General features: G+C 46.1%; 3 protein-coding genes across 8 annotated transcripts in view; 1 reads left to right on the top strand and 2 right to left on the bottom strand.

The window, feature by feature from the left end:
* The window catches only part of AstA-R2 (Allatostatin A receptor 2), a 137,712-nt gene that overhangs the window by 106,930 nt on the left and 18,518 nt on the right, over window positions 1–12,264 (bottom strand). The gene's annotated exons all lie outside the window — the stretch shown is intronic.
* The window catches only part of Stat92E (Signal transducer and transcription activator Stat92E), a 148,778-nt gene that overhangs the window by 98,457 nt on the left and 38,057 nt on the right, over window positions 1–12,264 (bottom strand). The window lies entirely within an intron of this gene.
* Window positions 1–12,264, top strand: part of htt (huntingtin) — a 45,106-nt gene that overhangs the window by 26,380 nt on the left and 6,462 nt on the right. For 4 of the 5 annotated variants that reach the window (XM_018103993.3, XM_089256590.1, XM_089256591.1 and 1 more), the window contains exons 16-26: window positions 1,135–1,845; window positions 2,294–2,461; window positions 2,597–2,874; window positions 3,277–3,361; window positions 3,483–4,328; window positions 4,407–4,618; window positions 6,316–6,564; window positions 7,984–8,359; window positions 8,585–8,722; window positions 9,296–9,558; window positions 10,921–11,095. In XM_018103993.3, coding sequence (XP_017959482.2) covers window positions 1,135–1,845; window positions 2,294–2,461; window positions 2,597–2,874; window positions 3,277–3,361; window positions 3,483–4,328; window positions 4,407–4,618; window positions 6,316–6,564; window positions 7,984–8,359; window positions 8,585–8,722; window positions 9,296–9,558; window positions 10,921–11,095 — 3,501 coding nt within the window. Of the gene's footprint in view, window positions 1–1,134; window positions 1,846–2,293; window positions 2,462–2,596; window positions 2,875–3,276; window positions 3,362–3,482; window positions 4,329–4,406; window positions 4,619–6,315; window positions 6,565–7,983; window positions 8,360–8,584; window positions 8,723–9,204; window positions 9,559–10,920; window positions 11,096–12,264 lie in introns of those variants that run through there. The other variant, XM_089256593.1, reaches the window with a different exon arrangement.

Consider the following 12,264-nt stretch of genomic DNA (forward strand, 5'->3'; position numbering starts at 1 on the left):
TGGACACTTACTTACATACATGTGTAGCGACTTGTCCAGCTCGTGCTCGGCTCATATCCTTTGATACATAGAGGCATCACACTTCTAATGCTCGGAACTAAATCGTTAACTTTCGAGCCACGGTCCATTGATAAATATTTTGCTGGCTCCGGCTGTACTCCACTTCAATTTATTAACGCAATTAAACAGCACGGCCGTAAAACTTCAACCAATTACAGTTTATTTAATTTCATGATGAGCCGACAAAAAATAAAATAAAATTCAGTCAGAATTTAACAACAGGGAATGACTGTGCAGGATATACTCTGCAATTTATTTATATTTTGGCATGACAATGCATTTATTAACTTGTTGTTTAGTACAAATAACAAACAATTATAGCAATGGACAGTTTATTTTGTAAATCAATAAAAATTTTCATAAACGAGCCTCTCCATCTGAGAATTTATAGATTTAATATGTCTCCCAATAAAGCAAACTTCCTATAAGGAAATCTCTATGCAGACGTAATCATTGAAAATTAAATCATTCTATATAAATCACGGAGTTACTATACTTCATGTAAGCTCTTGTCTGTCGTTTATGCATCATTGCATATTTACAGGGTATTGAATGGGTATCAAACCACGCACTTTTTGCCAGCCAGGTAGGCATGAGTAATTAAGTCGGGCAATGAGCGTATAAGTCAATGCACGACTGGCTGAGCAGCAGCCTTACGCACACACACACAAACTACATACGCTGTGTGTGTTTGTGTGTGTGTGCTGGTGTGTGGGCTGGCAAAAGTTTATAGCATAAACATTTTAATTGAAATTGAAAATGCGCCACAACTTAAATAACATTTTGCGTGTAAATATTAAAAATGCAACCAGGAGGCGTTTCACAAAAAAAAAGCAACTTATTTGGAAATTAAAAGCTAGCAAATTTAATTGCATTGCAGGCAACACCAGAAGTCGGTGTGTGCGTGCGTGTGTGGGGAGTATCCTTCTCTAATTACTGCCGGAAAATATGTTGATGTTGTCGCTGGCAACTTTGTTACTGCAATTTATGCAAAGTTTCACACTTTGCCGCCCTGTGGACGGCTCTTCTCTCTACTCCTCTCAACTAACATTTATCCCGTTCTTTCTCCTGCAGGACGTTGGCAACTTTGGTGATTTAGCGCTGGCAATGATTACGCTGGCAAATGTAATTCTGAAAACCGAAGAAATTTATCTGGTGAATCACATAAAACTTTATTTGAAAAATAATCCTCAGGCCGAGCAGGCCGCAGCAGCAGCAGCAGCAGCCGCAACAACAACAACAGCAGCAGCAGCAGCCGCCACACACTGGCAGGATGAAGCACCTTCGACATCTTCGGCAGCTGCTGCCGCCAGAGCCAGCGCCGCCGCCTCCACACGAGCCACGCCCCGTCCCGCCATAAGCGAAATTAACTACTTTGCGAAAGTTTTGAGCGAGAAGCTGTTGGGCTGCCTGGATGGGCTATTGGCCCTGGGCACTGGCTGCGATTTGGGCTCGAGCCCGGCCAGCCATGCCTATTGCCAGCTGGCTGGGCGATTCGTTAACGCGCTGCATAATGTTTGCTGTCGCTCACGGCACAAGGATGCGCTGCAATCAGTTTTTCGTTTGGTTTTGGCCGAATCCGAGTTCCTCTGCAAATACTACAATCTACTCCTGATGAGCGCCGCCGGCGGGGATGCCCTGGAGCCCGTGCTGCTCGGCTGCCAGCAGCTGATGCTGTCCATGCGGCTGCTGGAGCCAATGGTGCTGCTGGGCCAGGCAGCCGAGCTGCCGCTCAAGTGGAGCCTGCAGCGCGCCATGTTGAGCGAAGTTTGCCGTTGCACTGTGGTAAGTAGTGGACTGAACAATGGGTTTGTTGCGATGCCACAGCTAGTCGCACATTAGTTTAATTTGAATTTGGCAGCTGATTCGGCCACTGGCTGTGCCGCAAGCTGCAGCAGGAGCAGCAGCAGCAGGAGCAGAGCGAGCCTTGGCCAGCTGACAGTTGTCGTGCTCGTAATTTTGCGGTTCACCGCGTCGGGTTCGGTTTTTGGTTTCCAGTTTCCGGCTCTCTCTCTCTCTCTCTCTCTCTTATGGTCAGTTAAACAGTCTGGCTTGGCTTTAAGCTGTGCTTAGTGCCGCGCATTATTTTAATAGATTGCCACTCGAACATGCACCACTTGTCGGCACTAATGGCTCCGCTGGGCCACGCCCATGCTTGTGGGGGGGCTGAGGGTGGTGCAGGGGATGGTGAGTTTTTCCAGCCAACAAGTGAATCACAAGCAACTAATTGCAGGCAATGGATTGGAGTCCGCAACAAGTGCGTCGCCTGTGCGCCGGCAAGTATCTGAATTTCCTAATTGCTGACCACTTGGAATTCCTTTGCGAGCTCTGCCAAGTGCGTCCCGAGTGCGGCTCATTACTGCTGGCAGCGCTGATCCGTCAGGCGCACAACTTGAACAAAGTGAGTTGAAATCCTTATATTTTGTATTACAATGAATTCATTACCCACTCCAATCGGCCTTTGTTCGCTGCATTCTTTGCTTTCTGTTCTCTCACGCACTCTCTCTCTCTCTCTCTCTCTCTCTCTCTCTGCCAGTACTCGATACGCAGCACCTTGCGCCTGTTGAACTACATTTGCTTACCGCAGCAGCAGGAGGATGTGGATGTGGCGGCCACCACATTGCACTCTCTGCAGCTGCTTAGTCGACTACATCAGCTACACGACGGCCAGCGAGCACTGCAGCTGCCCATGGAGCGGCTCGCCCGACGACTGACGGCCCAGAGCAGCCCGGCCATCAGGAGCAGCATCTACGAGCAGCTGCTGCAAGGCGAGCTGGCAGGAGGCGACGACCAGGACGAGCTGCGCACCATGCTGTGAGTAGATCATTTCAATTAATATCGGGCCACACACAAATACATATAAAAGTAATGCAAATTCTGGGGCATTTGCAATTTCTGTTTCACTCGAGCCAAGCTACTTAACTGAGCTTGCCAATTTTCCAATTCACGCAGCGAGCGAGTGAAAATGCCAATTGCTGAGTAAATCGAATTAGGGTAAAAATCACAAGTGCACCAAATGCAAAGCAAATCCCTTTCTGGGGATTTTGGAAATCACCCTTAGCCGCAAGAAAAATAGTTGAGGGGCAAATCGAAAGTGGAAGTGAAATTTGCAATTATTTTCTGCAAGTGTATTTGCTGTGCGATGTTCGTTGTTGATTGTTCCTCGCTAGCCTGAGACTTAAATTGCATGTTTTACATATTTTTATTTGATGGCAGGCTGAAGGACTTGGAGTGCCCACAGGACAATAGTCCGGCTGCAGCAGCGCCGCGCATAATTGATGAGAGCTGGCTCTTTGGTCAGGTAAGTGCTTTCCCTACTTAGCTCTGCGTTTGGCTAATTTATGAGGCCCGCCTCTGCTCTGCTCTTCTGCGCTCTGCTTGCGCCATTGTGAAACGTTGCCATTTGCTTTGTGCCTCCGCAGCTAATCAAATTTGCCACGCAGCACGCTGATGCGCCGCAGCAGCAGCAGCAGCTGATGCGGCTGCTGCTCGAGATTCCATCGGAGGCCAAGCTGCAGCGTGTGCTGCGCAGCCTGGGCCCCGCACAGGAAGCGCGCCTGCTGCGGCACGCCCTCGACGGTGCCCTCTCCTCGATGCTGGCCAGCTTCAGGCAGAAGTGCATCCAGCATGCGCCACACATCAACTACATGCAATTGCCGCCCTTGGCGCGTGTGGCCTGTGCATCGCTGATGACGCGCCTGGCCCAGCCGCCGACGCAGCTGGCTGTGGGCAGTGCCGAGCAATTGGATGTGGCCCGGGCGCTGACCGCGCTGCTGTTGTCCATTCAGCGCCTGGAGCAAACGGCGCTCATTTACATCGATGCCAAGCACATTGAAAAGTTTGTGGCCGAGCACTTGCTGCGCGCTGAGCAGCTGCCCGTGCTGCTGACCTATGGGCGTGGCCTGGCCAGCGTGGCCCTGCAACTACTCGAAGCTGCCAGCGATCCGGATGATGGCCTGGGCGTACTGCTGGGCTGCCTGGACGCCCTGCTGCAGCAGCCACGCATCTGGTGGACGCTCAATGCCAGTGCAAATGAGTTGCGTGTGGAGCTGCTGCAAGTGCCGGTGCGCGCCGCTTGCCACATGCTGCAGGATACAATTTTCTATCAACGGCATCGTCTGCACAGCGCCGAGCCGGCACCGCAAGCCATTTTCCTGGCCAAATTGATTGAAACGCAAATTGATATGGAATCCATGCTGCAGGCCGAACACGAAAATGTTCGCTCGCCTTTCGCCGGCCATGAGCTGGCGCCGCTTCAAGTGCCGCTGGTAAGTGACAAACTGGCTCGCCCGGCCTACCAGGCTGCAACAACTAACATCGCCCTCCCCCTCCCACTCACTTTGCAGTCGCTTATCGCCTCCATTGGCACCTCGCTGCTGCGCACACATCAGTTTTACGCCTACGCAGTGACACCTTACGAGCTCGTCCAGCAGCAGCAGCAGCAGCAACAGCAGCAGGAGCAGCAACCACCAACGTCTGCCGGCGGGAATGGCAAGTTGCCCACAATACCAGTGGATAGCCTGAGTGATGTGGATGTGCTGCGTCAGTTTGTGAAGCGGTGAGTAGAGCTGCTGGCAACTTGTACTGCTAATTAACTGCTAAGATTGCTGCCTGTTGCTGGGGCTTACCTGGGGCCACTTGGGCTATGATTTTCTTGAAGACTTCAACTGGTCTATGCATGACTGACCAGCAGAAGCAGCAGCAGCAGCAGCAGCAGCAACAACAGCAACGACAGCAGCAGCACAATTATTGTAGCTACAACAATAAAAGCAACGACAATTGTTGCTGACAATGCTCTGACAGGCGCTTGGCAGCAACATGCAGCGTTGACGACAATGTGAAATGTGTATAAGGACAACAGTGGCTAAACTGCGACTGAAAGCAACAGTATCCTGTGTTAGATGCAGTTTGCATGTGTGTGCGTGTGTGTTTGTGTTTGTAAGCTGTCATTGTCATCGGAGTGCTTATGTCCGCTGTCGGCTCGTCCGTCGTTTTGTCCTTGACTGAGCGTTGCTTGTTTGCCTCGTCCTTGTCGAATGACAGCTTCCACATCGTTGCTGCTGCTGCTGCTGCTGCTTCAGCTGTTGTTGCTGTTACTGTTGCTGTTGCTTCTTCTGTTCTTGTCATTGTTAGCAGTCGTCATCATTACGCTGTCAGCATTTGAATTGTCATCAGCCAGAGATTGAGTTTGTGCGTCTGACCAGCCTAAAAGTTGCACGCATCGCAGCTCTGCCTTTAAAGCAGCAGACGCGCAAAGTATTTTTCGTAGCATGCCAAAAGCGCAGACATCAAAACCACATCAGCAAAGGCACCACCCAGCATCGCACCACACGCTGTACAGCGGCAGCCGCACAACAAGCGCCCAGCCCGCGGCAGCGTCAAAATCCCCCAAAGGGCTGCTAGAGCGGAACATCAACAGCTCTATTAGATGAAACTGTGACGACGCAGAGATGGTGCTGTGACAGCCGGGGACAGGACATGCCAGGCTTGTGGGCGGGAGGGCAGGCTGAGTGCTGCTGGCTGCTGGCACTCGCGTATAGACAAGCACTTTGGACTCGAAGGCAAGCACTGCGGGTTGGGATTTCAGTTTATATGTGGTGGGCGGTGCGGGAGCTTAGAGCAAACTGAAAGATATAGCAACAGCAACAGCAGCAGCAGCAGTAACAGAAACATCATCAGCAGCAGCAGCAGCGCAACGGAGGCAGCCAGCGATATAAACAAATTATGAGCAGCAAAGTGAGATAAATGCATGTGTGCGTGTCACAGACAAAGAGCGTGCGAGCGAGATGGAAGAATCAGCAGCCAAAGGGCGCCGCATGTGAGGATTCAGTTCGTTGCTGTTGCCTCACATAGTTGCTAATTGTGCACAAACCGCTGAACGCAGCCAGCAGCAGCAGCAGCAGCAACCAAAGCATCAGCAGCAACTTTTGTCAAACAGCAAAATGGGCGTGGCAACGTTGCATATTTGAGAAATAAGCTATGTAGTTGCTTGGCAGAAAGTTAGACGCTTCAAGCGTAACAAAACTAATCAATGGCTAATTGAGATTTTTGGCCTGCTAAATATTTGAGAAGCTCAGCTAATTGAATTAAATTTGCAAAGGCTTTTGTTGACAACAAACTGAATTTATATTTGTGTGTATATACACACTTGCCTCGCCTCTCTCTCTCTCTCTTTCTCTCTGTTTATTGGACATATTTTTGCAATTCATTAATTATTGATGACGTCTAATACATATTCTAAACTATTTGCCACAGGCTATCCATATTTGGCTATACAACACGGCAGCAGTTCGAGGAATACTTCATGACATTCCTGCTGCTGATCAACAAGGTGTACGATGAGCACATGGTCGATCAACAGGAACAGTTCCAGATCAAACAGGTCTGCCTGCAGGCCATCATGGAGCTGCTGTCCACCTACAAAACTTTCCCCATTGCCGGCCATGGCAACAGCCACTTCTATCACACGACACGTTGGCAGCGCATCAATTGTGACAGCATTAGGTGAGTGCTGCAAGCGTTTTCCCAAAATCTGCAAATGAGCAAAACTCAAATTAATATTCAGCAAGTGGGCGCAAAAGTTTTTAATGCGCAAATAACCAAAAAGCATAAATTAGAAGCGACCATTAAAAGTTACTACCCACAGCAGTTGTGCGAATGTGTGTGCGAGTGTGAGTGTGTGTGTGTGTCCTTGTGTTTTTGTTGTCCTCCAAGAGGCATGCCACCCATATGCATGTACATACATGTATCGTGTCCCCTGACGCATATTATTTTTTAGCAATTACCAAAACTCTGCTCAACTTTAAAAGCACAACTAATTTGTTAACATGCAATCCCTAAAACAATTTGCCCAACAACTTTTCTTCTATTTTTTTTTTCTGACAGTCCTCTTTTTTGTGCAGAACCAAGTACTTAGCTGTAGTATTATATATACATAGAAATATTTCTCCTATTTATTTAAAATACCTTTTGTAAAGTTCTAGTACCTAGTTGGCAGCAAGCAAAAATGTTTGATAATTATTATTTAACAACACAATATATGCATATAGATATGTATATATTTGTTGTTCTTGGACTTCATGAAACGAGAGCCAAGCTATAAAATAAAATTTATCCGCTTCAGGTAATATGTGCGTGCATCATAGGGTAGGACGTGATACGACTTTTAATTAAAAATATGCAGCAAAGCAAACAAACAAATTTGAAACTTTGTCTCTCGAATGGCAGATACCTAGTATATGGATAGAAAGATGGGTGGATACTAGAGATAGAGTATTATATACTTTAATTTGCTATAAATAAACTGTAGTGGATATGGGTAACGCCGAGCGATAAGGATCGTAGTACTATATCTTAGACAAGGAAATGAAGCTATTCTTTAATTCATCTAATATGATTCAGATCTTAGTTGTAGAAAAATATACCAGAAATCGAAATTTATTTAAAGACATTTATTTTTCACGTTTTCATTTCTTTTACTATAATAATCATATTTCAGGTCTACAATTTGAGTATCATTGCTGCATAATCATTTTCAATCAATCAGAGCTTTTCTTATAAACAGCACGCCCTCTCATACTCCTTAAAGCGCTTGAACATGAACATTGTTGCATTGTTGTGTTTTTCGCGCGCATAAAAATTATAAAAATAATTTTATATATGTATGTATATATATTTGCTAATATAAGTGTGCACCCCCCGGGGCAACAACTAAATATCACCGAAACTGAAAATGTTGCAAGTTCTTTGCTGTGGCCGCGGGTCAGCAAAACAACAAATGACTCGACCACAGTTAGCGTAAAAATGTTTACTTTTAATTTGCATGTGTGTGTGTGTGTGTGTGTGCTGCTGTTAGTAACTTATGCTGCGCATGCATGCATCAGAGAGGTAAAAATGTGTTTCATTGGATTGCTCATTTCACAGCTTGAAGAAACTGCACAAGGTGCAGCTGCTGGTGGATGCGACGTGCAACGTCTTCTATCTAGCCAATCTGGAGCGACAGCCGAGGGTGGACAATGTGATTGGCACACGCAACCTTGCGGCCAATCAATGCGATCTCAATTTCTGCTGGGCTCTAATGGAGGCGTACGCACAGGCGCCCCCATACGGCGGCGATGTGGCCGGCGATGAGGCGGACGTGGCTGGCAGTGAGCTGGGCAAGCAGCGGCAGTCGACGTGGAGCAACAACAGCGTGACTGACGTCAACTGGCGCAACTATCGGCATTTTGTGCAACTGTCTGGCATCGACATACGGAGCAGCACACAGCTGGTCTTTGACGTGCTGCAGCAGATGATCGAGGTAACTGCAACTGCAACTGCAACTGCAACTGAAACAATAGATACTGGCTGGCATAAATGTCAGTCACAGGCAGCATAATTTCATTAGAGCAGCCAGCTTAGCATGCCAATCCGTTTGATTGATTCTTTGAGCTGCGCGATGTCCAATGCGCTCGCACTGAAACGTATTGGCTTGTCAGTTTGGCTAATTGGAAATGTCTCAATGCAATTTAACTTTTGTCCATAGCTGAATCACGTCCTCGTGCTGCCCAATCTGGTCAAGTTCTGTGAAATTTGCGAGAGTCGTGATCAAATCAAATGGATTAAGGACCGCATCCTGCGACTGCAGGACCAAATCGCCATGGATGACACCATATCGCATGAGGTGGGTGAATACGCAAAGAGAAGCAAATTGCCTGCTCGTCTTAGATTGCGTCAAATAATATTTATTATAATAATCGTATTAGATAGAAGAGGATTCATTGATGTATTATAGATTTTTCATAGATTGATGTAGCAGAAAGTTTATTTTATTTTGCAGATATCTTATGTAAAAAGTGATGAATGAATATATATACTATATATTTTTCATAGATAGATGGACGTATCCTTTAGAAAGATTATATTGTAGATAGTTTTTTTTATTTTCCAGTGATATTCCACAGATAAATAAACGTGTTCTTTGGAAAGATTATAGAAAAGATAGTATTTTTTACATACCTTTACCTTTATATATCATATGATATAACACAGGTCCGATACAATCGTAATTAATTAATCAATCGTATGAATAATGAATATTTATGTTCCAAGATTTTTGAGTTCACGTTCTAATTTATTATCTGTCGTTCGCTCTCTTCATATCAGATGTGCAGTTACATCTGCCTTGACGATAATTAATCCCTAGCATCGGTTTGTGTCTCAGTTTTTTCACTTTATGCTTCTGCTTTTATTGCAGCACATCATCTACTTGCTGTGCCGCACGCAGGCCCTGCTGATACCCAGCCATGGTGAGCTGCAGCACTTGGCGGCGCTGATTGGGAACGTCTATTTGAAGAGCTCGCATTGCTTCATACGGATTGCGGCGCTCCAGGGTCTGCTTTGTCTGCTCGAATGCTGCAGTCGAACCAACACGGCAATAGGCAAGCTCAGTGATGAACTTGCATTGCTGCGTGACTTAATTGTTGGCTACATCAATCGTCATGGAATCATTGATGAGAGGTAATACATACATGCACACACACACACTGAAATACAAATTCTGTTTTTGGCCAAACCTCAAGTTTCTATGTAACGATTTGCCCTGCATGTTAACCAGCTGGGATTGGGCAACAGTTGCCGCACGCTAGCCATGTTGCCACATCTTGGGTGCAACCGCAGATAATGGCAACAACAGCAAGTTGTAGAGCAACTGTTGGCTCTATTTACGATGTGCATTAGTTGGGCTCTAGCCAACATTCGGTCGCTCCTCTTCCATCCAATAATGGCAAAAGTTCGCATTTTGCATTACGAACAGTTTTGGCTGCAGCGTGCTGCGTTCTGCGGATCTACCTGGCTGCCTGGCTGCCTGGCTGCCTGGGCTGCCTCACTACCCTTTGTGGCGTTATCAAAAACTTTTCAAGGACTGCGTCGGTTGCACCTCCTTCCTTTTGCTGGCAAAAGTCGAAGTTCTAATAACTCGACGTGGCTTCCAATAAAGTAACTCTCTCCCTCCCTCTCTCTCTCTCTCCGAATCACTCTTTCTCTTTTTCACTGTGGCTGTCGATATATTTTGCCAGCTCAAGCGGAATGGCTGATCGATGACACTGCCAGGACTTCTGGTACTCCTGCTCCAGCTGCTGCTCCTGCTGTAGCCAAATTGTAATTATTGGCACTGCAGCTGCTGCTGTTGTTGCTGCTACTGTTGTTGTTGTTGCCCGGGTGCTGGCAAGTTTTGGCTTAGCCATTTGCTGTGCGGCTATTGATGAAATTTCATATGCCAGCACTTCAGTTGCTTTGCTGCTGCAAAGTTTGTTTTGCTGTTTTCTGCTAGCAACCTTGAAACTGTTGCAGCTGCCGCTGAGACGAAGCCAATGGCAAACGGCAAACATTGAAAATTATGAAATTGAAATCGGGGCGACTTTGTGTGTACGCAACGCGTGCAACCAATATGCAAACACGCCCCGAACGCCATTTTCCAATAGCCGCAACAATAATTAGCGGCTTTTAGCGCAGCGAAAATCTAATCAGCACGCAGATAGCGGACCTAAATAGCACGCCCAAAAGTCAAGGCTTGCGCTGGGCTAATTATTTTGTAATTGAACGCGCGTAGCTGGCCGGGGCAGCAGCTGCTGCCCAGCATGCAGTGGAACGCATCAAAAATTTCTAATTAATTTAGAGAGAATAGAGAGAGCAGGAGCAGCGTCTGTTGACAGCGAGTCCGACGAGCTGCTGTTAGCGTCAATGATGCTGCATTGATTGATGGGCTGGCTCCCAGGCAAGCTCAGTGTGTAATCCAGTTTGATTTTTGCATTTTATCTGCATTTCTATTCTGTTATTTTTCTGAATTTTTTTTCTGTTTCCTTTTCTTGAATTTCTGGACAGCCCGCTGCAGTTCAGTGATGCACATACGAAGCTGGTCTGGACGCTCAATTACAGCCTGATCGAGTGGACGTCGAAATTTGTGCCGCAATGCCATTTGCTGTCGAATACGATTATTGCGGCCAATAATTTTCTGAAGAAGACACAGAATGAGGAGCTCTATCTGTGTGTGCTGCATGTGAGTAGAACTAGTCATATACATACTACATTCACTCAACAGACAACCCAGCAACAACACTCCGTGGCGTCTGTCCATTGTTGGCATTCGCCTCCATTGATGGCCCTAAACGTTCAGCCCATTGCCCTAACCAAATCTAGTGGGCAACTTCAACTCAGACAGCGTCCACGTCGCGCTTAATTGGTTTTTTGATTGACAATTTTCAAGAGGAATCCAGCCAGTCAACCAGCCAGGCAGTCAGGCAACCAGCTAGCCAACTGCAGTGGCATTCAGAAAAAAAAAAAAAAAAAATGGATTGTAGCCACGCTCTCATAACTGGCAGACGCGGAAAAAATGCGAAGGCAACAACAAAATGTTTATTGGCCCAAAAACACAGCGTCAAAACAGCACAAGTCGCACATAAACACACACACAGACACACACACACACACACATACGAGTGGGGGAATGCGTGTGTGCATGTCCTGAACCAAAGTCCAATATAATGAAATTGTTGCTCAAACTTTGTGCACACATCGATTCGATTCTATGTGCTCTTCCAGCAGAGACAACATCAATAACAAATTTCTCAGTCAGTGCGCATAATTTGGCCATTTAATAATCGACTAGCTGGGCTTTTAATTGCCTTTGGTAACATCGAGAGTATGCCAGTTGACAAACAAATTGCATACGCTGGCTCTGTAACAGTAATTAACAAATAGCAATTCCAAATGGCAGAGTCTGCTCGACCGACAGATTCTGTGTAGTTGAGTTTTTGCATCGAATGATGGATTGGTCTAATGCTTATGTCAATGGGTTGATATATTCACGTGTTAATGGACTGAGTCGGGCATTGATTTATTGATGAATCGATATAAGCATGCACCTAGTGAAATATTGTTATTGGGATAGATATTTTGGTTGGACGAATGGCTAAATTAATGAAGAAGAAATTTATTGAGAAGGTGATGCATGAATGGATATAAAAGACTCTTGACACGCTGAGGGCGTACAAAGGATATATTGCATATATTACTGTATAACTGCATTGATTGAAACGAATTGAAAAAGGTATTGATTTTGTGAGTCATTGAATTTGCAGTGCAGCGCAACATATTCAAGAGATTTTTCAACAAATTTGAGCTTTATTTTTACTTTATTACGAGAATAAAATAATCATTTTTACTTAA

The sequence above is a fragment of the Drosophila navojoa genome, chromosome 2 (genome assembly GCF_054131105.1).
Source record: "Drosophila navojoa isolate 15081-1374.11 chromosome 2, UAZ_NAV_1.0, whole genome shotgun sequence".
NCBI classification, from domain to species: Eukaryota; Metazoa; Arthropoda; class Insecta; order Diptera; family Drosophilidae; genus Drosophila; species Drosophila navojoa.